At 40.8% G+C, this 27,486-nt stretch overlaps 3 protein-coding genes across 11 annotated transcripts in view; 1 reads left to right on the forward strand and 2 right to left on the reverse strand.

Moving 5' to 3' along the window:
- Positions 1 to 187: 187 nt before the first annotated feature.
- si:ch211-218d20.15 (uncharacterized) lies at positions 188 to 4,821 on the reverse strand. Its single transcript, XM_067604088.1, has 8 exons — positions 3,596 to 4,821; positions 3,156 to 3,274; positions 2,168 to 2,228; positions 2,009 to 2,076; positions 1,777 to 1,879; positions 940 to 1,058; positions 708 to 853; positions 188 to 616 (listed from the first exon to the last, which is right to left on the reverse strand). The coding sequence occupies exons 1-8, from the start codon at positions 3,654 to 3,656 to the stop codon at positions 508 to 510; spliced, it is 786 nt and encodes a 261-aa protein (XP_067460189.1). The 5' UTR covers positions 3,657 to 4,821; the 3' UTR covers positions 188 to 507.
- Positions 4,822 to 4,958: 137 nt separating this feature from the next.
- Positions 4,959 to 19,719, reverse strand: med14 (mediator complex subunit 14). 3 transcript variants are annotated; one of them, XM_067604086.1, is made up of 29 exons: positions 19,106 to 19,719; positions 18,496 to 18,522; positions 18,290 to 18,395; positions 18,011 to 18,184; positions 17,720 to 17,849; positions 15,579 to 15,707; positions 15,278 to 15,385; positions 14,296 to 14,428; positions 13,989 to 14,139; positions 13,755 to 13,866; positions 13,389 to 13,514; positions 13,056 to 13,134; positions 12,518 to 12,677; positions 12,150 to 12,347; positions 11,664 to 11,798; positions 11,471 to 11,547; positions 11,170 to 11,330; positions 10,623 to 10,769; positions 9,892 to 10,136; positions 9,344 to 9,613; positions 8,780 to 9,017; positions 8,159 to 8,281; positions 7,772 to 7,948; positions 7,426 to 7,664; positions 7,127 to 7,306; positions 6,723 to 6,830; positions 6,233 to 6,358; positions 5,916 to 6,105; positions 4,959 to 5,755 (listed from the first exon to the last, which is right to left on the reverse strand). In XM_067604086.1, exons 1-29 carry the CDS (start codon positions 19,279 to 19,281, stop codon positions 5,682 to 5,684), a joined length of 4,299 nt encoding a protein of 1,432 aa, XP_067460187.1. In that variant the 5' UTR covers positions 19,282 to 19,719; the 3' UTR covers positions 4,959 to 5,681. The 3 variants fall into 3 exon arrangements, with proteins under 3 accessions (XP_067460187.1, XP_067460186.1, XP_067460188.1); XM_067604085.1 differs by having other exon boundaries at positions 12,138 to 12,347; XM_067604087.1 differs by lacking the exon at positions 8,159 to 8,281 and having other exon boundaries at positions 12,138 to 12,347; positions 19,106 to 19,717.
- Positions 19,720 to 22,193: 2,474 nt separating this feature from the next.
- The window catches only part of usp9 (ubiquitin specific peptidase 9), a 47,579-nt gene continuing 42,286 nt past the window's right edge, over positions 22,194 to 27,486 (forward strand). For 5 of the 7 annotated variants that reach the window (XM_067604089.1, XM_067604093.1, XM_067604092.1 and 2 more), the window contains exons 1-2: positions 22,194 to 22,698; positions 26,791 to 27,059. In XM_067604089.1, the coding sequence (XP_067460190.1) occupies positions 26,958 to 27,059 (102 nt within the window). In that variant the 5' untranslated portion in view covers positions 22,194 to 22,698; positions 26,791 to 26,957. The other 2 variants (XM_067604094.1, XM_067604091.1) reach the window with 2 other exon arrangements.

Below are 27,486 nucleotides of genomic sequence, written 5' to 3' on the forward strand. Positions count from 1 at the left end.
AAGTATGTTTAGCGTGCTGCGTAGATGTGCACCTACATGCATAATGAGGGCAGAGTCTTTGTTATTAGTTAAACCTGTGCTTTATCTGGCATGACAAATTAAAATGTCTGCTGTAAAAGTCTTGGCTATAGTCACATCTGCCTGATGTATCAAACATGTCTGAAATGAGGACAATACATTTCCCTATTGCATTCAATTTTATTATCCCACTAAAAGTAAAAAAAGAATTATAACAGTAGTGCAAGGAGGGATTCAACAAGCTTACATTCATTTCAAAACAGCTGACTCACCGTACAGACTAATATAGACCACATTCAGAAGAACAATATAAAAACCTACATGAGTTGTAAATGAAGTAGGCTCTACAATCAGTTGAGTCCAATTGTGTAGCACCTTGTCACAGCCATAACCAACATCAGTTCAATCAGAAGCGGGAGACTCCTGGAGGAACCTGGTGCACCAGTACGTCAGGATTCATAGATACAGAGGCGTTCCCTTTGGGCCGAGTCAGGACAGGAACTGTGACACGAAGGTCACGGCCTGGTGGAGGTCGTCTGTCAGCTCCTCCGGTAGTGACAACACCACTGATGTCAAGCTGTGAGTTATTTCTAATATCCTATATAGAAAATAGCACATGGATGTTGTTTTCAGGTTGCTGCTACATTCATTATGATCTCTGCCAACATAACATTTGGATTTTCACTCACCAGTTGATGTATTGAGCAGCCAGCTGAGGCTCATGCCTGGAGCCTTCCTCTATCACTAGAGACTGTTTCATCTGTTTGAAGTTGGCCTCGATATCTTTCTTTATTTCAGAGAAGGCCTGAATTCCTCTGAAGGAGCTAATGACTTGCTGCAAAGTAAAATAAAAACATTGATGCATGATAGAAAAAAGTGTATAGGAGTATAGGTGAAAAGCTGATACATAGAGTTACTTACATATATAACCGAGAGCTGGTGGGCGATGTATTTATGACTTCCTAGGTGCCTGATATCCTCCTCTAGCTGTTGACTCAGCACCAGGAGCTGGTTCAATTTGGCAATGTGGGAGAAGTATTCTGCAACAAAAGCATCGGCTTACATTAGTTACAGGAGTGTGTTTTGATTGTGTGATAAGCCTGCATAAAGGGAGAGGTGTGATTAGAAAGTCCACATCTACAAATTTTAAGATCTTTGTTACTGTGTCAACTACAAGGCCTCCACATTTACATGAAAAGTGCAAACAGAACCTTCATTTTCACCTTAATATAGTTCCTTTTACTTGAGTAAAAGTAGGAATTCCACCGTGTAAATATAGTTCAATAATTAAAACTAATTCATTAATATGTAAGCAGCATTTTAATACTGTTGATAGTCAAGGTGGAGCTAATTTTAACTACTTATATACTATAGTTTAATCTATAGAAATGAATCATTTTTTATGAGACGATATTTTTTGCATATAAAACCTTAATATGAAAAATAACCATTAACCTTAGCTGTAAATAAATGTTACAAATGTAACAAAATGTAAAGAGTAAAAGGTGCAATATATTCCTTTGAAATTGAAATACTTCAGTAAAGTACAAATCCCTCAAAATTGTACTTAAGTATTTGAATAAATGAGAAAATAAATAACTTGAACTGAATTCCAGGTAGCAAAAGAAGTTCTTGATGTTTTAAAGGTTTGGCATCTAATCTGTTCATAATCTGTAATCAAAAACAATGACAGATTGAATCATGCTTCTTCCTCTTGTGTGGGGATTAATTCATGTCCCTGTCAACTAGATCTCTCACCATCCATCGGCGGCCTCTCCAGCATGTCTACCGGGCTGCCTTGAATGAGGAACACCTCTACACGAGGAAACATGGCGGACAGACCCACCATGTCCAGGTAGTCCTGAGGAAGCACATAGACCAGCTGAGTTCTTGTACAGTTTCTGCACCTACAGTCACATTCTTCTTACTTCAAGCATGTTTAGAGAGGTTTGTAGAGTGAATGACTTAGTTATTACAGTAGATGTGATACCTCCAGCTGTGGCATAGGTTTTGGTAGATGTTCAAGGCACTGCAGCATGTGGTCGAGAATCTCCGATCCTTTAAGATTACAGCAAAAAAAAAAAAAAAAGTTAAGTACACAGGAGCTACTCAAGTCAAATTAAACTCTTTAATACGCTGTCACACTGACCTTGAGCCTGGAAAGTGTCTGACTCCTCCGGGCTGCAGCCTTGCCCCAACTGCTCCTGGAACTACAACATAGAAAATCAAAGCAGAAGAAGTTGGATATGATTTCCTCAAGTCTGCTGCCTTTGATTGCAGTTGTAAATATTAGACTTATGAGACAGTTTCATGAAAGTAATTTGCGAGCACTGTTTATACACAGATTGCAAATGGTGGCAAAGACCCATCTCACAAATGATTGTCACTTGCAAACTGCAGATACATTACTGAATCCCACAGTCCTCTCGCATCTTCAGTCAAATGTGTTGGGATCAATAGGAAAGGAAATTATCTCTTGCTGCAAATCGCATCTTGTACGTTGCAACTTTGGTGAAACGGACTCCAAGCTTACACGAACATCTCAAGTAGAAACAGGAAAGTGTGAATTTATTGCTCATGGTTTAGTAAAAAGAAAAAAAGAAAAGTGTGAGTGTTCAGCCTCAGTATAAAGAAGTAGAGCCTGTTCCTGCATTGGTTTGGCTTCATTTTCTATTGCTGTGTTTCCAGTCAAGCAATCTGCTGTGAATTATGGTGTAGCAAATTGTTTAAAAAGCTTTATTTTCCCTCAAATGAAAGAAAACAGATGAAAAACAAATTAAAGATGATGGAAAAATGCATGTGCAAGTCTTTATGGTAGTTGTATGGACATTAAGTTATACATCAACTCAACGTCAAGTACATTTCTTTTCTTCTTCATTCAGCATGATGCATGGCCAACATTAGCTGATATAATTAACACACTGCACAGCCAGTGCTAATTGACTCTCGTTTAACGGGTGTGTTTCCAGATGTTATTTGCTTTGGTTCAGCTGTTGCAGATACACATGTGACTTTTGCTTAAATGTCACTTGTCAGTTAGATGGAGATTGATTAACCTGATGGGAAAGTGGAGGGATGTAACACATGTCAACAGTGATATGGAAGTGATGCATGCTCAAGTGCTCAAGTTGACCTACCTGCTGCATCTGTGCTCTGATGAGGAGGTCCAGTTGCCCACAAAGACACAGCATCTCCAGGCCCACCTGCTCTGGACTCAGCTGGACCGGCATCAGAGGTCTCTTCACCTGTAGCTCCACTGACCACAGCAACCAAATCAGTAGGCCTGTACTGACATCATTTCTCTTCACACCTCAACTAACACACACACACACACACACATGCGGGCACCACTACACTGTATATGCAGTATGTACATATGACATCCATCCTACAGGTCCAAACAGAAGGCTGGAGATTAAGGACTGAAGGGGAGTGGTCAGTGTGTTGAAATGAGACGGAGCTCGTACCTGCAGGGCGCACTCCTCCCGAGATGCAGTTTAATCTAAACATCACATTCCCACGAAAACGCTGCAACATATTTAACAAAACATAACGAGTCGTTGGTGTTGAGACTTACCTTTAAACGCTTCATGGTAAACGCAGGGCTGACAGAGCGGCTCTGATGTGCTTACTGCCATATCTGACTTACACCGGCTTGCGATTCACACACTAGTCTCCTAATTTTGCCCCGCTGACAAAATCCATATGGAGCACATTAAAAACAAAGGCAGCGGCCTAGTTGAGGCTGGAGAAAAGTAGATAAGGCTCTATTTGTTTATTTTATTGCATCTGGTCGGAACTATTTAACGCAAGGGGTGCGTTAGAGTATCAAACGTTCAAGTGGGTTAAATAAACGCTGATATTGCGTTTTTCTTTATCCGTAGTTCGTCGTTTTCTTGCAGGTGACGTTGATCATACGCAGCCGCAAGGTGATGAGTGCATGTTTTTTGCCTAGGATGATCCATGTAACTAATGAAAGCTTGGTGAGATAAAGCGATGCCTACGCCCTATGCAACACCAGCCGTGCAGTCGCAGTGTGTCATGTGCAGTGTTGAATGCCCCCCTCCCCTCACCCACCTACTTACCCCCATCACACTGACTGAGGACCAGCCTTTCACAATGATGTCATGTTTTAAGGATGAGGATCACAGCATCACTAGTGAGGATGCAGAAAGTACAACAGCAGGTATTTTTTTGCTTTACTCGAATATTTACATTTTATACTACTACATACTTGCAGGCTACACTACATTTCAGAGGGAAATGTTGCACTTTTTACTTCACTACGTTTATTTTATTTGTTATACTACTTGTTACTTTTCAGAAATTATGATGCATTGTTACAGATTAACCCCAAGGTATATAAAGCACTACAACAGTAAAGTACCTCGCATCAATGATAATAATCTAATAATATAACTAGAAAAATGCTCCATTATCTGAAGAAAATGTATGCATGCTCGAGGCTAAATTTGCAGCTGAAAAAATTGTAATGGTTGAAATGGAGCACGTTAATGTGGCAGTTGAATTACAATTACTGTAAGAAGTTCAAATGACATTTGAATAAATGGAAATGCTGAAAATGTAATTATAAATGTAAATAGGAAATGAAGTTTAAGTGTCAGTTTTGGAGCTGCATATGTTTGAGTGTCAGTTAAACTTAAAGCACTGAAAGCAGTTTAACAGAAAGCTATAAAAGCAGTTGAAAAGTCAGTTGTGTAACAATAATTGATTGGTAGTATACTGTATAATATAACACTGGAATGGGCCATTCAGCATAATAATTACTTTTACTTGTGATAATTCTGTACCTTTGCTTAAGTAAAATTTTGAATGCAGGGCCTTTAAAACTTGTACTTTAGTATTTTCAGTGTGGTGTTGTTACTTTTATTTAGGTGAAGTAAATGATGTGATTATTTTAGCACTGCCAGTGGAAGATCCTCAAGGCACAAACCAACTCGGGGCTTGGTTTATTAAATAGCAAAGTCAGACAGGATCCTTCAATCAGGAATCAAAGTGGGTCTTAATAAAATACAACTGGCTTATAAAGTTTGTCACAGTTTTACAGTATCCAAAGTGAAAGTTTGAAATAAAATGCAGAGGTCTTGACAAAAAAAAGGCAAGAAGACATTTAAATAGTGTGCTAAAGTAATATATCTCCTGATACTATAATAATATCAGTATGGCGTTATAAAAAAAAAAAAAAAAAAACTGATGATAATTTTCTAGCAAAAATCTAACTCACCTGATTCTTTTCAACACTCAAATATACAACAATGTACATATTTTCGTAAACAACCTTAATTTCAATAGATAATCCTCTGTTTACAAGTGCACCTGGAGGAAAAAATAACATTTATATCCTTTTGCATCAAATGACTCCCTTGTCCAAAATATACCTTATTGGCAAATCTTGTCTGTAAGCCTGTATCAAGAATAAACACTGTGGTCCACATCTGTACACATTTTACTCCCTTTCATAACAGCAACTATACATCAAGTCAAAAGTCCAGTGGCTGAAGCTGAGAGGACACATGCTGGATTTTGACATCTTGGGACCACAGCTGTTATTCTCAGTTTTCTTCTCCATTCAGTGAAGGACCCATCCTCTGTCTCACAGGGACTCCAGTTGGGTTCCAGTTCTGGCTCTGAGTTTGTTGTTTTTATTGACGAGTGCCAGGGGGCAGAGTGAGGTTGGCCATCAGCTCGTGAACAGAAGCGAATATCGTACACTCACCTGAGAGAGAGAAAAAAAAACCAGGGTTAGCAAAGGCATTTTGTGTGAAGTCTCAATAACAAAACTAAATATTTAGTTGATATCAGTTTCTGTATGGGAAATTTGATATCTGTTTTTCAGTATAGTAAATTATTCAGATCTCATCAGCTGAGAGTCTCACCCTGTCTGGCGGGGTGCAGCTCATTGAACCTTTTAAGGATATTAGAGACCATAAGCGCTGCGGCCCCAGAGGAGCTGTGCTGTCTGGGGATGTCAGCCTGCTGAGTGAGGCCTGTGGCCATGTCGTACACGATGGGCACAATAATGCTCACTGGCTCCTGTGGCACCGGGATACGCTGGGTCAGCTGCAACTGTGGGGCAAAGCAGACCAAACAACACAGGGTCAGGCAAGTCACCGCGTTTCAAACGATGCTACACAGGCACATGACTTGTGTCCTGGTTGTGGAAAGCTAATGGTGACGCACTGCTGAGACTTACAAAGAAGAGCATCTTGGACTTGAGCACCACAGCGATGGTTCCAGGAGGAGCGATGGGAGGCGCACTGGGGGGGATGGTGAGACAGAACTGGACGTTCCACTTCAGCTGCGCAGCTTGGTCAGGGAACTAGAGGAAGAGAAATAAGGTTAAAGGATATGGTCTAGTTTTCCAACACAACTAGAACATGTGTGCACACTTTCACACACACACAAGACAGGTTTATCAGGGCATATTGTATATTTGTTGTATCTAGTTGTTGTCATTTGACAGCTTGCATAACAAAAGAGGGGCTGGTCTTGTTCAGTTTGCATATTCATAAACTTTTGGATTTTATAACACATTAAGAGAGTGTAGATTCTATTTAGCAATTGTGTATACAAAAAACTTTGAGATCAAAATCTTTAATAACCCAAATAAACTGACAAGGCTCATACATGATTAAAAACATGAATACATGTAACGACTGCTCTTATAAACAAAAAAAACTCACCAGTTCAAGCTTCATGATGCGTACACAGTCCCTAAGGATGTTAGTGGGCGCCCCCAGCAGCTTTGTGAAGGCATTCAAAGTGTTATATTTGAAGGGAGGACCAGCAACCTAGAAAAGAGGACAAAAGAAGATAAATAAATGGCGTAACAACATAGGTGTGGGCATGTGAATGGCCTTAAAGGCATAATCCATGATACAAAATGTAAAAAAGTGGACGGTATTACTTTAAAAAAAATCTAAATGCAAGGTTGAAACCAGCTTATCATTATCAAATTAATAGTTATATTATTACAATTCCTGTCTAACACTACAACTTTAAACATGATCAGTTGAGAAAACGTTTTCCATATTCTGTGTCTGGATAATTTATGAATTGGTCTTTAAGTGCTTCTGCCTGTACTTACCCGTGTCTCAAAGAACTTTTCCAGCACCTGAAGCTCCTCCGGTGACCAGGGACCTGTATTTTCTGGAGTAACTTTGAGCTGCAGCGTCTGGTAGTTCTTTGGGTTTAGAGCAACACGGCACTTGAGCACGTCCGTCTTAAACATGATCACCCCGGGCTCATTAGAGTTCACTATAGATAACTGGAAAAGAGGTGACAGAGTAGGAGGAAGTGAGGGAAGTGCAGAACAGGTAATATCATTTGAAAAACAAAACACCAAACAATTTTTTCTCCAAAGAGGATTATTTGTGCAACGCTCACATTGGCCTCCTGCTGAATGATCCTCTGCAGGTGGCGTCTCATGATAACTGAACCCAGGAAGCGCTCCAGAGGCGAGCAGAGGTAGCTTCCTGCCAGGCCTGGCACCAGGCAGGGAGTGGGTGAGGGGAGCAGAAGCACATGCAAGGCATTGTGGGTGAGGATAGTAGGAATGGAGGCAGCCCAGGGGCGCTGAGGTAGCTTGCGGGGTGGAGGCATACTGGTAGGCATGACTTGTGAACCTAAATAAAAGAAAGAGACAGATGTTACAAAAAAGGTAAACACAAAGATTTAGAGAAAAGTTAAGATTTTAAATTATCTGAAACAATACGGAGAGAGCAGTACTTACTGGTTCCAGCACGTGGAGAATGAGGGTCAGGGATAGGTGAATGCAGCGAAGGGTTACCAGGGGACATGCCATGGATCCTTGCCCCAGGAGAAGGCCCTGAGACCTGGGGTGAGCCTGGCCACTGGCCCCTATGGCTGGGAGACACCATGGCATATGGAGAGCTGGGGTCCAGAGCACCTAGGGTAAAAGACAGGCATCAGACTCACACAAACACTCAACAATTAACAGAAAAAACAAATTCAGATATGTGTGCCCACTTTTTACTGGCTATTTGTCATATGTTTGCTCGTTTGGCTAGTGAAGATGTTCAGTTCAGCCCCTTCCAGCCCTTGCCCAGCAGACCAGAATTACCACCAGGCCAGCATTTACGGCTACCGTGCTGCTTACCGTGGGGACTGGCAAAGCTGGTCTGGCCCATGGCTATGCCCAGAGAAGACGGAGATGGGGTGGGCCCGAAAGGAGAGGGTGCCCTCAGAGCTCCACTAGGGGAGCCAGAGGCATGGATGTTCCCTGCACACACACACACACACACACACACACACACCATATCTCGTCAGCCACTGAGGTTCTCCTAACGCACACACACACCCACTCGCTCATGGACACACATGCTAAAGCTGGGCAGGAGGGCTGTAGTCTCTGGCTGGCGGGCTGAGATGGAGCAAAATGGAAGGAGCAAGACTAAATGCATGCTTTGTTCTCTCTTGGCTGTGAGGTGTGTGCATGGTGCATGAGAGACACAACTGATCTCATGGTTTCACAAAATTAAACATGGGCACACATCATTGCTCTTCCTCGTTGTCTCTTGACATGCGCACAGTTTGCTCTTGCAACAAATACACAGGTTAGCAGAGAGGTTGATGACAGTAATGTGATATATTCAAAAACAATGATCTGTTGGTCACGATGCTGTATGGCAGGCTGACAAGCTCAGATGACACAAACAGTACAGGTGATTTTCACTCACACGAACTTGGACAAACAACAAAGTACCATGTTTCCTATTACCTGGCGACTGTGTGGGCATCATGGATGGTGAAGGAGTTACATTGGCGTGGTAATTTGGTGGCGGTGAAGTGAGAGGAGGGTATACACCTCCTGCACCCCCCCGCATTGTCTGTGGAGCTTGCAACTGGTTCATCAGACTGTCCACATCTACGCCCACCGGCGATGGTGGGTTATCGTCTTCATTGACAGAACGCCTGCGAGCATCCTGATTGCTGTCTACAAACATGTTCAGGAATGTCTAGAACAGGGAAAGACAGGGACAGTATTTGGTGAAAAAATCTTAAACAAATATGAATTTTATTATTGTACTCTTGTCCAGCTAATAAGAAAAAGACTAGTCAAGTTCTGAGCACAGAGAACCTAAGAACAGAAGTTTTCATACCAAATGGCAAAGCAAATGCTCATATCAACTATTCCAGTGACATTTAATACTTGTAACATTCTCAGATGCATGTGTGTAAGAAGTAAAAGTGGCACATTGATTTCTGGCAGATAATTTAAACAGAAACTCCAAGATAAACTGAGTAGTTTGACACCACTGCTTTGCCACTATGTCTGGTTTACCTTGAGTCCTGGAGCAGGGTAGAAGCCCTCTACAATCTTAGTATTGTCAAAGAGACTGTATGCTCCGTCTCTGATGGCTACCACACCACGGCTGCGGCAGTAGATATCGATGCAGTACATATTTCGGAACGCCAGGCGGATGTGTGTGGGTGACTGGGGTAGGATGGAGAAGCACTGGTAGGCAGTGTTGGTGCGCTGGGTCAAGCCCAGCATGGGCACTGTTGGTAGCTTGTTGATAGCATTTAGAGGGGCCTGTGTGTCGGAAAGCACCTAGAGAAACAAAGATGAAACGTAACCCAGGGAAATCACACAGAAATACCAAAAGCAAAAGTAAAAGTGAATGGTTTATGATTAGAGAAACAGGGAACATAGCACATTTTTCAAACTATTGTAAGACTGCATAAAGAACTACATGGAACAATACAGTGAGCACCAGAAACCCTTCAGAAAAAGAAATTGCAATTTTTTTTTTAGAAAAAGAACCTTAAAAGTCTCTTGAAAATACATGTGTATTGTGGCTGCATTTTCATAACCATGTTCCTTTGTACCTGCAGCAGTTGCATCACATTTGGGTTCTTGTTGAACATCTCCTGTAGCTGGTGGAGGATGATGTTGTGGCAATTGGAGCAGCCAGAGTTTGGCCCCACGGTGCCCAGGGCGAGGTGGAAGCGCTGGCTGTTGGAGTTCCACTGGATGGTGACTGAGCTGCCTTTGGTGGTGCCGTAGCACAGCACCAGCTTACGGTAGTTATACAACCGCACCTCAGAGAACAGGCTCAGGTAAGATGGCATCTCTGGAGGGAAACAGTCACAGTGTGCAGCTATATTAGATGGTTATGTCTCATTTGCCAAGCATCAATTCAAGAGAGTGACACTGATGAATGCAAGCCTAGGATAACACTTAAACTGCAATGCATTTATGTTCACACAACCTGCAGAGGTCAACATTAAGATCTGATAGTTAGCTGAAGTGAAACTGATGACACTGGGTTTTTACATGTTATATCATTTATTGTTATTTTAAGTTGACTGAGGAAATGCTCTCAGCACAAAGATGAAACCAGTTCGAATAAAACATTTTTATTTACTTTAAAAATACATGATCAGTTTGCAAATGTATGTAATTATTTGCATCTATCTCATTCATTGCAACTCCATACATCTGCAACAAAATGGCCAGTAACATACTGACCAATTTAAGACAAACTGATCTTCATCCAAGAGCCATGCATTCATTGATTTAAGTGGAATCTTTGCTTTACAGATGATTTTGCACGTACCTGGCAGTGCACGAGAGAAGTTGAGGACACACTGGTACAGTTGACTGATGGCATTCCAGTCATTAAGGAACATCTCTACAACTTTCCGCCCGCCCACCGGCTCCGACAGAGGGTTTTCATAGGTCAGATACACGTGCCGTGTGGAGGCTGAGAGAGGGGGCAGATTTCAGTTAATTTAGGGGTTGGGCTATGTGGCAGATGCAGACAGTTTCCCTTATTTACATACAAACCAGAAAACATTCTTTGAATCTATGAATCTTTGATTCTATCTATGAAGAACAATAACACCATTTGCTGAAATTGCTACAGGAGTATTTAGTATGTCATAGGGTATATCAGAATCAGCTGTATTCATTTGTCTATGGTTTTAGACAGTTCTCTCTTAAGGCAGCTCTTAGAGTGTAATTTTTTATGATTCCTACAAATGATTTTACTATTATATACACTTTAAAGATTAAAAAATCTCAATTAGATTCAAAAATAAAAATGTACGTTAAAGAAATATATCTAAACTCTTAGTGATGAAATGGGAACATGTGGTGTGTACCTTGCTCCTTGCTGTGTGTGCTATTGAGCGGGCAGTTGGCCAGCACCAGTTCAGCCACCCATGTTCGGTTGTTCCTGCCCTGCAGGCGGATGGTGCTGTCCAGAAGGGAACGCTCTAAAGCTCTCCTGGTCTCCTCTCCTACGCCTTTACAGGGAGGAATCCTGCAGTATAAAAGAAGATATATACTTTAGAGTCACAAATTTTATCACAGTTTTTCAGGTTTTCATACTTTGAATAGAAATATTGTTTGGCTGTCATGTATGTGCATAAATACATGCATATGTGCTTGTGACTGTATTACTTTAGTAGACGTATGGCATGACTGCTGCCATCTCCTTCCACTTGGACACCCTGGTTTGGAATCTCCATGTTGGACAGCTACTCAAAGACAGACAGAGACATGCAACATTAGTCAATGCCAAGCTTGATGTGTTTATCAAAGAGCATGCAGGAGTGGCATGAATGAATCAAATTGTCAAAGTACAGTGACTTACCTCTGTTCTGAGGCCAATGAAAGGCATGTTGGTATCACACATTGCCACTAGGTGAGCCAGCTCCTTGTTGAAGGCACACATTTCCCCAGACCGCTTAGGCTTCTTTGGCTCTGGGTCCCCCTGGTCTCCAGACATCTACAGAGCAACAGTTACAAAAAATGCACATTAAATAAAGCTAAATATGTATCCTTATCTAGCTGGGCACATTTTTCCCCTGGTAATGCCTTGCCTCACATGAGGGAGCTGACCAGTACTACCAAAAGCTGAATTTATACTATTTATAATACAAGGTTAATAGTTTATTAAACTATTAGGCAGGATCTCACAACTATGCAAAGTTATCATTGTATAATATGTCTGGTCACATAATACAATGGTCTGATCAGCCTAGTTCTAAGCTCAAGCCCAGCACCACATCCATTTAAAACATATAAAAAACAAAATAATTTGTGTATGATAAAAAACTGCATGTACTCTTGCACTGACTGCCTTTCTCTTAGTCCCAGGTCGGGCCCCTCTGCCTGTTGTATTGTCCTGGACAAGATGTTCTAGGTTGGGCTTGAAATGCTGCAGGAGCTGTGCGCACATGGGTCCGTCCTCTCCTTCCAACTGAGATACAGACAGGAAGGAGTACTTGTACTGCAATGCTGTAGGATTGCTTGGTACTTCAAGCATTTCCACCACCTACAAAGAACAAATAAGATGCATGACAGAGAGTTAAACAGAGTTTTAAAAAAAATACAAGCAAGTAACAGGTATGGAGAATGAGAGGGAGGTTGTAAAAATGGAAGCAGTATTTTCTCAAAGTAATTTTGGTTTAGCTCTTTTCAGCAGAGTATTGGCAAGGAACTCACAATGTAGTACTGCGGAAGACGTGTGAGCTTGATGAAGAGTTTGTGTTTGGACAAGCTGCCAACTGGGTGAGAAGCTGAGTTGGAGAGGTGAAGGACATCAGTACACACGGTGGGAAGGTGCTTCACAGACTGTCGACAGCGCTGCTCCCCCAACCAGAACCTGGCCACAGAGAAAAAAAGTCAGTCTCTAAATGAAAGCTAAGTTGCAAATAGTCCCAGATTTGTATACTCTTAGTCAACGCATTAACCCTGTTGACTAGTGCAAGACTCACAGCCTGGCAATTCATTTTAACACCCATCTTGCCTCTAGCTTAGCCAAGTGTTGGAAATGACAGATACTGTTACTGACTGCTTCTGTCAGTTTTGACAAGGTGTCAGACTGTCTCCTACTGTTGGCTTTTTGCTCCCCGTCACTTCTATCTACTGAACGGCCACTGCTCCCTTTCACCTGTGCCAACAATGACTTTATAATGTTAGCTGTGAAAATATATTTCCTGTTTATACCAACTTTAAAAAATTAAGGAAGTACTTGACTTACTTCAGTTGTTGAAGCCAAGATATAATGCGCTTCATATCATCGTTGATGGTCTTTTCAATGTCATCCAGCATGGACTGATCTGGAGTAAGAAAACAGTTTTAGGTTCACAGAGCACATGAAACATTAAAAGTAGAACCACAGAGAAACAAAGCCTGAAATTAGATTGTTTTTGCCAAATTGTTAATTCCCTTAATCTTACATAATTACAACCCGCACTGAAACCTTAACTAGGATCACAACAGGGACAAATGTGAAAAAAAGTTAACCACCACTGGTTGATTATATTTGCATATTGCTATTTATTGTTCTAAATTTATGTTTGCTCCTACTTACCTAATCCATACAGCATGGGCTGGAACATGCCAGAGTGCAGGTCTACAAAAATATGTAGACACTCTGAGCGACCACACGGCTCAAGTATTGGAATAACAAGTGTGGGTAAAGCAGTCTCGATGAATGCTGAAATAAACAGAAACACACTCTAGTACCTCTTTTCAACACTGCAGATGACACAAAACCATGGTTACGGAACATTATTGAATTGAAGGAGAGTGAACTTTTTAATCTTTGAAACTGTTTCACTGTTGGCACAAGGCTTCAGTTGCTCCAGGAAATAACACTGGATTCTGCAGATTTGTTCAATATACACCCAAGAATTTGTGAAATGTTTAATAATGAGAAGTTAGAATAAATACATACAGTTGTCACTGGGATTGCTGGTCTTTAGAATGGCCTTCAATTCCTGTAGCTTCTGATGTGACCGGGCATGAACACTGTCAATCAAAAGTTTCTCCACTGACAGATGGTCAATCTAAAGAATGAGCGAGAGAAAACAAATGTTATTAAATTGAAAGATATTTGTACAGCGAGTCATACTGCCTATAACTTTATACAGCACTGAAAACGTTAATTGAAAACATATGTGCAAATTACCTTCATAGCTCTCTCCATTAATTTGGAGTCACATGCAGGGAGAGGAGGTTCATGAGATATTTGCAGTGGCTTAGATCCATCTGATTCATCAATCTTGATAGTGACTTTGTGTACTGATGCTGTACCCGTTTTCCTACCCAACACCTGTTGGCTGGAGGAACAAAAAGAAAGAAAGGGATGAAAACTATATGAATGCATTCTGGTATTTTTTAATGCAATGTAGGTGCACCATTTGTGTTTACAGGTTTAAGTGTGTGAATGCATACATCTACATGTCCATACATGTAAATGTGATTTAAAGTCTTACTTCCAGACAGTGAGCGTGAGGTATTTTGCAGGCACATATCTCTCCTCCTGCACCAGATCTCCCCATCGCTCTCTGATCAGCATCAAAGTCTGAGAGTGGAGCACCTCTAACTGCAGTGACAGACAGAAGGAGTCTGGAAACAATGCAGTTAAAGAAGACACAGCGTGGGAAATACTAAGTCCAGGTGAATAGAGATAAAGTATCATACACATCTTTCCATTAGCATTCAAAACACACTCGCACACATATCCTCCTACACTTTGTCGGTAAAAGGGGCATTTGTGCCCGACACAGACTGCTCTTTGACATGGTAAGCTGCGCTGCTAGTGATGGTGGGGGAAAGGCAGAGAAGAGATGTACTGATTAGCATTGTGATTAGCACAGTCATGCTCAGTTCGCATGCTTGATTAGGATCTTTGATGTTAGCATAAATGCTAACACGCTGTTATTTTTCCGGTGTCCTGAAGGCTACATTTTACCACAGACTGATGAGTGGCATCATGAGAGAACAAATCCTCGACTTTATATTAAACTTGAATTAATTTTTTTTTTTTTTAATTAAGTGTCCTGCTATCTCATGGCCCATCCCTCATGGATTCCTTTCTAAGTACAGTATCAACAGGTGTTAAAACACACATCCCCATAAGGAATAATTATACCTCACATGACCCAGCTGAGTAACAGATATTAGTGAGACTAATGCTGTCCTTCCTTCATCATTAACAAAAGGTGGTTGTGTTGTTTAGGAATGAATGAAGGAAGAGGGGTCTAAGAAGGATGCAGTTTTGCAGCTGTGTTTCTCATTGGAATGCTGCACTTGTCTGCTTGACCGGTCAATACTCTATATGCTCTGACACACACTCCCGTCCTACTGCAGTAGTTCACAGCAGACTGGGACAAAAGCCAAGTGGATGCAGGCAGGACATACACAAAATGCCTGTCAATGTGCATGGACAGACAAATAAAGACAAAGAAAGGATACGCAAGCAGTTGTACATGTCCTGTAGGGGTTTTTCATCCGCACACAGACGTGCCTGGACCAATTCGTGGATGAAGTTCACCTGCAAACTGTGGACCAAGGCTCGGCCATCTGTCAATATAAAGGGAGGGAAGAATAATTTGAGCGTGGAAATAGACAAGCAAATAAAGGCCAGTTGAGAGCGGGCCAGGATTAAGTAAAAAACTAATTAAAGGAAAAGCATTAGTAATACAGTATACTGTCAATCAGTTTTCAATGGTGCCACTTGTGGTGTGCAACAGAGCTTGATGGGTGCATGCCTTACCTCCAGTTTCTTTGTCCTCTACCAAAATCTCCAGCTTCAGCAGCCTCCAGGGAATATCCGGGTCATCTCCCATCACCGTCAAAGTAGCCTCAAACTCGCCTTCCACACGAAACTTTACACGTCCATTGGCTGCACAAACATGCAAACATACGCATAGAATCTTCTCATTACCATCACAGCTGAAAACTGTAGGTTATTCCATGTCAGATCAGATAAGATTGTTGCAGCACCGTCTCAGATTTTGTTCAAACCTTGTCTATATCATGAATGGGTCCTAAAACCAAGATAAAATATTTCTGTTTTCATATTTTTTCAGCCCTTGATATTATTTCGTCTTTATAGCCTCAAAAACACCTTATCTGGGAAGCCATATTTGGGCATTAATATCTTGACAAGTATTGTTCAGAGTCTCACCAAACTTTGTAGGATGGAAGACAAACAAGTCTTCTGTATGCCAAAACCATTAAAAGCCAGTACTGCATGCCATTTTACTTTTATAAGGTCCTAGGTTTGGAAAAAAGTGCAAAATTCCTAAATGAGAGTCATATTGAGGGTATTACTAACCCACATTTTTGCACCAATATGGTATCAATCATCATTTTTTCTGCAAATACAACCTTTTATTAATTTTTGTACCAATATTTGAGGTCTCTGCCACCAATGGACATGAAGATATTATGAATAAAACAAGGCATGATAGTATATTTTGGTAATTTTCATAGGATCAAAATGGTATGTGGGGTAGCTAGTAGGAACATAAAAATGTAATTGCTTGATGTATGGTTATTAAGGGTATAAAGTGCCAATGTCCTTCTGTTTTTCCTTCATACAAAAATAGAAACAGATTTGAGATACATTTTACCTATAGCAGAAAAACATCCATTTCAGGATTACATTTTTTGAATCAGTATCTCCATGATTATTGAATTCCTGTGTCATATGATTTGTAAGAAATAAAGGATAAATATGTCTTCAGTTTCATTGGAATGGAGGGTATTTGAGATGGGAATTGTGTCTCTGGTAAGGTCTTGGATATTGAAAATAAGTGAAATATTTTGATGAAACCTCTGGTATAAGGAGGAAGAAGTGGTATCCTAAATGGCCCTCTCAAGCTCCAGTGCGAGTATCTAAATGTGTTTCCACATAAAATGTTGGATGTGTTTATAAATGTAATTTTACAGTGTGCATGTAAGAAAGCTATATGCCCTGATAGTAAAGAATATAGCTTCCATTACTGACCTACAATAAAATGAGCCTAAAGAAAACATGTATTACTTTACTCCAATCAATATTTCAGAGGCCGGGACACATAAGTACAGATAATAAGGGAAGACCCTGCTTCTTCATTATGGACATTTTCTTCCTAGAGTTAAAACAAGATCTTTAACAATGTGTATTTATCTATGAAGGCAACATGGAAGGATATTGGCACTTTGTACACTAAACGACCATACATTAAGCTATTTCCACATACATTTTAATGTTCCTACTACCTATCCCACATACCATTTTGGTCCTATTAAAATGATCAAAAAATGCTACCATGCTTTGTTTTATTCATAATACCTTCATGTCCATTAGTGGTAGAAACCTCAAATATTGGCACAAAATTAACAAAAGGTTGTACTGGAAGACAAAATAATGATTGGTGCCATATAGGTGCAAAAAATTGGTTTATAATACCCTTAATATTGCTATTGTTTAGGAATTTTGCCCTTTCTTCCAGATTTAGGGCCTTATAGAAAACCAATAGGCATGCAGTACAAACTTTCAATGGTTCAGTCATACTGAGAACTTGTTTGTCTTCCGCCTAAAAAGTTTGGTGAGGCTAGGAATAATACTTTTCAAGATATTAATGTCCAATCATGGCTTCCCTGATATGGCATTTTAGTGAGTGTAAAAATTAAGAAATATCAAGGTGCAAAAAAATAAATAAAACACTGGAACTGAACAAAAATATTTTACAGGCCTTGACTTTGGGAGCCAAACATTATATAGGCAAACTTTGAACAAAATTTGAGATGGTGCCGCAATCACTTTCCTGGATTCTGTCTGATTTGACACAGAATGACCCAGTACTGAAGTTGTAAGAATGGCAAACTTTTAAAATATACCATAGTGGGTGTACACATGCTGCTTACCAACTGTGAGGTTGGCTAACTGAGGAGGTAAGTCTGTGGTGACAAGGCGATGCCGTAGAATCTGATTAAGCTGGTTCAGGGTAGTCTGCTTCTCAGACTTAGTGATGGGGTCTGGAGGAATGATTTTATCCTACACACATGGACAAAAAGAGGATAAATGTGCTGACATAGTAGACATTCAAGAGGGAAAGTTTCTTAAAGTGATAAGTTTGATCTCCCAGCATCCTTTCATGCTAGACTGTATATCAACAGTCATAGCAAGCAGCAAAGAAAGTTTAAATACTGACTTACTCGTATGCAGGTGGGCAAGCGTGGGTATGACCCCGTTGTGAGTACATCGATGGCGAAGGGGATGGCAAAGCTGGGTAAACGTGCATGTACCAGGGCATCCCTGGCCAATGATGCAAGTCTATCAGCTGTATCCACAAACAAGATGGTCTGCTGATCCAAGAAGCTGGAAATCATCTGTTACCATAGATACCATGGGAGAGAGGTTCAGAGCAGGGTCATGTGCTGTGTATTATTAAAATCTACTTCTATAGGGTGATTATAGTCTTTATACACACGTACCGCACACTTTTCAACTTTCCCTGCATTGCTTGCCCACTTCACCAGGGCTAGGAGACGCACAAATAGCTGCCTGGTACGACTGGCAAACTGGACAATCTCAATTTTTCTGCAAAGGGAACATGAATTAAATGTTGATACTAATTTAAGCAAACAAAAACAGATTACCAAAATGCGTGAAAGGAGAAGTACATGAAGAAGAAACCTACCTCTCCATGTCCGTTTTTCGGGGAAGTCTGAAAAGAGAACATTAAAACCACTGATTAATGCCATTTTCCTCATCCTGCCCAACATAATACTACTCTAAAATCTGTGCATCCCTAGTTTTGAGTCTGCTTTGACCTCAGCAAATGACACTGCTGATGTCCTCAGTTGGCAGCTGAGAGACAAGGGACCAATGCGGGGGGAAAAAACTAGCTTTGGAACAGCAAAATAATGCAAGTACTCCTTCATCTACCTGGTGTAGCAGATATTTGTCATCCCTCCCAAACACTTTTCTTAGACAACTAACTATTAGCTATAACGTTAGAATCATAAAAAGATGTGTTGATGATGTGTTGTGTAGTTACTCCCCCTCTCATCACTGTAGTTATTTGTGCTTTCTGGTTTATTACACTCTAAATTATAGCTTTTAGGTCAAATGAAAACGCATCACCTAACTTCTCAATTAGTGCCAACAGTCGACTTTTGAAGAGCCAATTAGTGTTTACTATAAAGGCTGGAAGAGGCGCATCCTCTTGAGTTTACTAACGTTAGCCGGTTAGCCTACCGGTTATCCTAGTTAGCTTTGAGGCCTACAACGCTAAAAATGTTACTTACAGTTCCGCCAACAGGGTGATTTCATGGTAGGTCCTCTGGAGAAGAAACTCAATGAGCAGGCTCAGTCGTACCCCCTGTGTGGCCGGGGCTCCGGGTGGCGGTGGCTGAGGACCCGAGACAACCGGACCTCCGAGTGGGACGAGCTGCCCATCTGACCCGATCTGCACCGGAGCCATTTTACAATGACGATACGCACTAGCGTTAGTTAGCTAGTACGGCGATGCACACCCAGCGCTACAACGGAAGACTTATCGAGTGAGTTGTAGTGGCTAACTCCTTGTGAATATATTTTTTCGCAGTCTCACAACATTTCTCTCTCTAGACGAATTTCTCTGCATGTACTTGGTTTCTTTGTTCAGCAGAAAACTCAACAAATACGCACAATTTGGTAACTCATTACGGAGAAGACTCAATGCCGCTCAGCCGCCATCTTTGCTGTCGGGAATAATTGCCGTTGAACCGACGGTGGGAAGGAAAACCTAGACAGGAGCCTTGAGGAGTGAGAGTGATAAATAAATGTCTCCCCCATTACTGTGTTTTACTGGCTCCACGACCGGGGTAACTAACTGCGGGATCAAACAATTAGCTTAATGTCAGGTTACAGTGCCAGATAAGTGATTACCCGCAAACATATTCTCTCATCTGTTACCAGGGCAACACATGAGAGAATAAATGAACAAATAAACAAAATAACAAACGTCCAATAACAAAATATATCACAAATCACAAAATGCTACTTTACAAAAAACAATAATAATAGAGGCACCATTTGTTAGGCTACAACCCGTATTCAAAATAAACAATAAATAACGCATAGTGAAACATTAGCTCTGATGTGTAGGCTGCAGCTTTTGGAGATAAGATCAGGCATAAGTTTCTGCCTTATCCAATCTTAAATGCATGTTATTCCTAATATCTGCTTGACAAAAGATTTATTTACAAAGATTTTATTATAATACTATAAAATCCTGCAGCAATGGTATGATATTCCACACCCACAGGCAGCTATAAGTCTCTCTTACTATGACCCCTTTTTGAAAGAGGGGTATTAAATAATGTGTAATTAGCAAAGTTTGGGGGCTTCTATACCAGGGCAAACTAAGGAAGGGGTATAAGTGACACGTTCACTGGATTACTCTATAGTTGCTATTGGTCTTGATTTCTTTGTCTCATCAGGGGAGTTTATCTGGAAATGTGAGCAGATGAAAAGATGGGGAACACATCAGTTTCACATATGTGCATTTATGCAGCGAGTCAGGCCACATTTGCTCTGTATTTTCTATTATCTCATTTTCAGACTTCCTGTGCCTCATTCTGTAGATATTCAGAAGTAAAGTAAAATGTATCAGCAGACACATACAGTACATCCAGCAATGTTACACATTAATGCCTAAAAGGGACCAATTTCAGTTCCCGCTGTTCCCATATGCACCCACTCCCTCGGGGGCATCCAAGGCCTGAGTATGTAGTGCATTTATGAACACAAAGGGCACATGGGGTGTGGCAGAAAAGACTGACAAACAATATAACAGCATATTCATCTGGCTCCAAGAAACAGGTATTTAAAAAATACATTGCTGACCGCAATGATGTCAGTGAACTGGTTACAGATGAATTGCGTCTTTTGATGCCTCCATTCCAAATAGCTGCTTGGACACTGAAAGTAGAATTAAAAGAAAAATAAAAACCCCTATGCACAGTAATATAAAAACGTCAATTGCCTTGTAAGAAATACAATTTTTTTGAACACTATATCTTGAGGTGTTTATTCACCTCTATGGTAATGTTTGAGGGTGTAGTTTGTGGTGCTGTTGCGTGTTTGGGTATAGTTTAACCAGCTCTATCGGATCATTATTTGAGTGTCCACAGTCTCATCTAAAAGCACACATTTTGCGTAAGTTAGCATTTGTTGCAGGGCCATTGTGTTGGATTTCACCGCACTGTACAGGTGTTTCTATTTCTCTGGTTACCCACTATATTTTTAGTAATAATGTGGGTCATTGTTAAACAACTGAGTGCATGCAGCAGGTATAGTGAATGATGGCTCCTATATATTTTAGCCATTTGGCAGACTTATCCAGAGTAATTTACATCTACTATGCAGGTAAGAATTCGGTGTCCGATTAAGGATGTGTATGTCAGGTCTAGGCACATTGGAGTAGTCGGAGATCAAACCTGTGTTTATTACACATGGTCACAGAAAGTGAAAGGTATAACTACTGTGAAGAAATACTTGACAAACCTCATTGAACACGTGATGCAAAGCAGGCAACTGCCCCCAGGGCCCCAGCTCTACAATCCCTGTGTGACAATTGGTTTATTGTGGTAATATAATTATTGTAACTGCTTGAGAATATGGGAAATTGCACCACTAAAGTGCCATATCAACTGACATGATAAGAGCTGTTAGGTGGGTCCTGCTTTATAATCTGATCTTGAGGCCCTGTGTCAAACTGCGGCTGCAACTGATAGTGTGTTTACATGGTTACATTAATTTATGTTTAATTAAATGACTACACAGTTAATTGGGGGCTATCTAATATACACAATACACAAAGAGGGAGAGGAACAGGGAGGATAATAGAATCAGAATCATCTTTATTGGCCAAGTATGTTTATGCATACAAGGAATTTGACTCTGGTTTAGTGGCTCTCAATGTACTTACACAAAATAACAACACAATAATCTTCAGAAGTATACACAAAGAATGAGTATATACGGGTGAAACCAATTCTGTGAACTGTAAACAGGGGATTTATATATATATATATATATATATACATACATATATAATAGGGGCCCTTTTTTTGCCTCGTGGCCTCCAAACAGGTGAATCTGGCCATTACCATGATCACAATCTTTCCTTATCTTCAGCCAAAGTGTTTTAGTTGCCTTACTTGAAATGTCAGTTTGCGTATGTAGGTCTGAATTTGCTTGCGTTGTGATATTTTTAATTTGTATGAAAATATTATAGGCTTATTCATGTATGACCACCCCCTGCGGTAGGGGGGCGATATATCCAAGTTCGTCAGGTCGCTCAGCTTTCTGTTGCCTGGCTTTGGTTAAACTACGGAATTTGACATCCTTGGCTGGAACCGGAGTCAGTTATCAGAAATGAGAGAGGTTTTTTTTATGCCCTTTTCCATTCAGCTGATGTTGTGTTTGCTGAGAGCTGCTCTCGGTTGCAGTGCAAACTAGCACATAGACAACGCTGATTGTTGGGAGTTCACACACAGTCGTCTGGCCTGTTTTTTTTTTTTTTTTACTGAGCAGCATTTGTGTATTCGACTGCGCTTCCGCCATGTTGAACTGATTCAAGTTGTGACTGAGTGCTGGGACCGAGGTGACAAGCCCCAGACATCGGACTAGATAAGAGTAAGCAGGGGGCTGTTACCGCGCCGGTGACGCAGGAAAAACACCCAGAAGCAGAGGAAGAAAAAAAACCGTAGAAATTAGATCTTTCTAGTAACAGGTTTGGGTCCCTGCGAAACTGTCACAGATATAGGCCACGTTTATGTAATATACGACGACTCCATCGTTGAAGGCTGGACGTAGCCCGAGAATAGAGGAGGGAAGTCATATCAAATTCCTGGTGAGTTGTTAGCCGACTAGCTCGCTAGAGGGGATTGTTAGCTCCTGCTAGTATTAGCGTCAGCTGCTGGTGGATGCAAGGTAACAGTACTGCATTTGTGTTACTTGTGTTATCCAGTTGCTGGTATTTTTTCATCTCTTGAGCTACCGCTTGTTGAACCTGTGACAATGTCAATGCGATTAAACTGCAATTCATGGTGTTAACATTACGTGTAGTCTGATTTAGCTCACTGAAGCCAAGCTAGCGCTTAGCTATCCGCAAATGGTCTCCGGGCACTGTCTACACAGTGAGAAAAGGGACAATTTCCTTTTAAACGTTTCATGTTTACAAGTTACTGAAATTTAGCTATCTTCAACCTACAGTTTTGTAAGTTTAATTAGTAATGGCATTAACAAACCACATTGCTATTAACATTTTTACATCAGTTGGGCTTTTCACGCTTTTATTTTCAGTTTGTTTCAGATAACTTATAACTTAGCGTTAGATGATACAGGTTAGAACTCTGGTGAATTTCAGGAAATAGGCGAGTCCCCTGTCACTTGCATATTTTACGTTATCCGAGATAGCTAGCTAGGTTAAGTTATTTTGAAAGCTGAAAATTGTTGAAGAGTTAAGCTTAGTCACAGAGTATATGTTATATAGATGGTGGGAACTGTTAATTGTTGAGTCATATCAGCAAGCCGCTTGTCAGAATAGAAACGTTAGCTAAATGCACCTTCGGGTGTTTACTCGCACGTAAGCTAACGGCTAACAGTAACGGATAGATTACTGCTCGTTAGCATGTTAGCATGGCCGACGCTCATTGTAAATGGCGACTCGGGAACATAGTTGGTCAACAATAACGATGTGAGATTGTTAATGATTTTAGGTATTAACCAAACTCTCTGTGTGCTTAAGCTTGTCAGTTATGCAGTAAAGGTTTCCTGGGCACGTATAAAGTCAGGCCCGACCGAATAATGAGGCCTGCGCTTGGTTTTTGGACGACGAGGCCTTCGCTGCTCTGCTGTCTGGGTGGATCGTTAGTTGCCGCAGCTAGCTAACAGCAGGCGTTAACTAACTAAAAACCACCAGCTGTTAACGTTAGTTTGTAATATGTTGTTATGTAATGTCGCCGTGTAGTTGATGTGCATCTGGACAGTCTACATTTTGATTACATTTCAAGGTAACTTAACACACATTGTTACATGACCGATTTCTCCGTTCACAAGATCTTTTTTAATAACACTAACGTTGTACGGCAGGTTCAGTCCAAAAAGGCCGCAGTTGCACCTCCCGTTTGTCGTAATAGTGTTTTTTCTTTTTACCATGTGTCACTTTTTAGACACTTTGCTTTTGATAAAGCATAACACTGTTTTTGTGCGTCATGACCATAACCCACCCTCTTTCCCCATTAGTAGATAGTTAGCTAGCGAGTGGTTTCACTGATAGCCTCAGATAAATGATGTGACATTTCGTTCTGGGCAAACCAGAAAGCACAGGCAAGATTTTGCTTAGGATATCTGTCATATTAAAGCAGATGTCATTTGTTACCTGCAAAATGGGAAATAATGCAGTTTCACTACTCCTAAACTAGGGGTAGTGAATATACAGTACAGTAGATAAACCAAACGTAAGTTTTAACCGTTTGTGCCTATAAATAGATTTTATGGTCACCAAAAGTGAAATCATCCAAGTCAGAATACCCGTGTTAAGTTGTTGTAAGACACATACAAACAGACTGTTGGTTATAGCCTTGGCAACCAGTTCTCAGCAGTTCTCAATGATGTTTATATATCGTCAAATTTTGGGGTTGTCTGGTTTGTATCTCTGATTTGTTTACACTCTACTTAAATTTTGTTTTTCTGTTTCAGTCATTTGTTCTGGTAAACTATCAGTGTATGTGGGCAGAAGACTTAGTGGAAATGGGAATTTAGAAAGAAATGTAGATCAAAATGACTCATGGACCCCTCTTCTCTGGAGCTTAGCTTTATAAAGGGCCAGATTTTATATTGTGATTGCCAAGATTTCAGCTTCTTACATCATATAAGTGATGTCTTTGAATGATTTGTTTTTCTATTTTGTTTCCCAATGTTGATGACCATAGGTCTGACCTTTTGACCAACAGACATCACCCTTTGTTTACAGACCAACTTCCTGGCTCAACTTTGACCTGCCCTACTTACCACATTTGCATTTTCACACACATTTTTCCTGTGTAGTGAGGGAATATTACTGACATTACCGCTTTTACCACCAAATAAAGTGGTTTAGACAATCTGTCCAAACTGCCGGCTTGGTTGAAACCGTATGACCTCTCAGGGGTCTTGACCCATTGGGTTTCAGTGTAGCAATGTCACCGTTTTTCCAGATCTCAGCCATTACTTTGGAGAGCACAATTTTATTCTAATTGGTAAAAAGGAAACCAAAACAACAAACATAAGACGCAGGTTGCAATAAACCATAATTTTCCTTTAAGCAGGCAAGGGCTTCAGCAAATCTGACTTCAGACTGTTCCAAGGTGTCTTGTTAAAAGGGTGGTAATAATTATCACACTTAAATTAGCACATAGCTTATAACTAGGGGTGCATCAATTGTTCAGACACTTATCAGAATTAAGTAACATGCATTACAGTCAGAAACATGTATCAAAATAAATGTAAAACTGTGTTTTCACTTCACAATGCATCATGGCTGCACTATTGCCACAATACACTCCTGAAGCTGTATGTTCATGTCTGGCCTCACACAAACTTGAGATGTGCTGTTGAATGTGGTGGGACTTGAGATGGATTCAGGCATTCAGTATCTTCACACTGCTAGTTCATAGCGCCTGTTTGGAGCCTGTGTTAGTATGATGCAACAGAATTTCAATGTTCAAATGAAAATTGACTTTTGGAGGTTTACCCTTTGGGTGTATCAGAATTTGATGTGTGTTGAGGGTTGCTCGAAGTTTTAGGCTGAGTGTCTATATAGCGTTTAGCACCATACAGCGCCAGCATCTATTTTCAGTTGTTCCCAATGAGGAGAGCATATGCGGCAGCATGCAGCCGCCTAGAGAAAAAGTGCTGCACTCAATGTCTTTTTTCAGAGCGCTCCGACTTTTTTGTGCGGCCACATCAAGTGCTGCTTGTTGAAAATCTATGAACTTTCCAAAAAGCGCTGGTGTCGTCACTGTCGCTCCTTTTCAGGCAACCAATCATATATTAGGTATGGCATCCTCCGGTTGCTGCTCATAGTCAAATGACAATTTAAACAAATAGATTATAGCCTAAGAATAACAAATGGATAATAAAAAGCAAAGATGCGATGTTGTCTATTATACAACGGCAGTTAGAGTGGTAATATGTTAAGATATTGTTGTCATAGAAACAAAACCCATGCACAGCATTTCATCAGAAAAGTGCTGGTGTTCTTCAGTGCCCTGCCAGTGCTTTTCTGACAGAGAAATACGCTATATGGACTCATGCCCTTATTGAGGTGCTTCTTGTCACAAAGCATCTTTTGCAGTTTTGCAGCTGCTGTGACAAAAAAAAACAGTAGTACATGAAATGCAACAAGTTTTGGGCAGCATTATTATTAGAAGACTAGATGGGCTAGTAGGCCAGTGTTGTCTCCTGGTTAGCATATTTACTTGGTGTTGGAAAGAAATGTAAAAATTGCTGTAAGTAGTATCATTTGAGCTTTGAAGCTTCTCTGTGGTAATTAAGAAAAGCGTGCAGGAAACATATCTAGAATTGTAAAGATTAGATAATCCAGTTGGTGATTTTGTCCTGTGTAATTAAGATGTAATGATCCAGGTACTAATCTTTGATTGGTATTGGATATTCTGAAACTAATGATATTCAATCAGTGTTTCGCATCAGAATGAATGGCTAGAGCAGCCCTATTACGGCCCTAACACGTTTGCTTGGTCACTGTACACCGAACTTTTGTCAGGTCGCACTAGCTTGCAAGGTAAAGTGGTGAACTACCAAGCTCAATTCAGTTTATTTAAAGGGTAATTTTCTGCAGTACAAGATTATAACGATCTGTTAACCTGTTTTGCTTGTGTATTGCAAGTAACTTAACCAGCCTGCGAATAATTCTGACCTTTACCCCTCTTCCCTGCTCCAGGTTATGCAATGGTCTCAGCGGCACATCCAGATCTCCAGGTGCTTGTGTCCCTCTCTCGTGTGTTCGGGCTCTATTCCCTCTGCTCTACAGCTGAGGTGGCTGTGATTTCCCTCCTGGCCAGCGCTCCCTAAGAGGCCAAGATTGCCAAGATCTGCCCTGTGGCGAGCATGACGGCCACCACGCGTGGCTCTCCGGTGGGGGGCAATGACAGTCAGGGCCAGGGCCAGGCACCTGATGCTCAGAGCCAACCCCCACTGCCACAGAACCAGGTCAGCATCATCTTTCCAGCTAAAGCTTCAAAATTAGACCTTCCCATACTGTCTTTAATGCACCCACTATATTTTGTCCTTAATACTGGACGTTTCTGATATTTTCTTCCCATTGGCTACCACTTTCATCCAATTCCCTCTTGTATTTGTTTTAAATGTATAACACTTCCTCTCCAACGGTAGACACCTGTAATTTAATTAACCTGTGAAGGGATAAAGAATGTGTGTTTTGATATCTCTCTTTTTGTTGGTCCAGACACTGCAGCATAGTTTTTTTAACAGATATTGCTCGTACCTAACCACACACAGATGCCCAAGGGGATGAAAAAGGAGGGAGGAGGGAGCGGAAAAGAGGGAGAAAGGGAGTGAAGGCGAGGCATCAATGAACAGAGCCTCCTGAGTGATGGATAAAGGATGTGTGTGTGTG

Source organism: Thunnus thynnus, chromosome 11 (assembly GCF_963924715.1).
Source record: "Thunnus thynnus chromosome 11, fThuThy2.1, whole genome shotgun sequence".
Taxonomy (NCBI): Eukaryota; Metazoa; Chordata; class Actinopteri; order Scombriformes; family Scombridae; genus Thunnus; species Thunnus thynnus.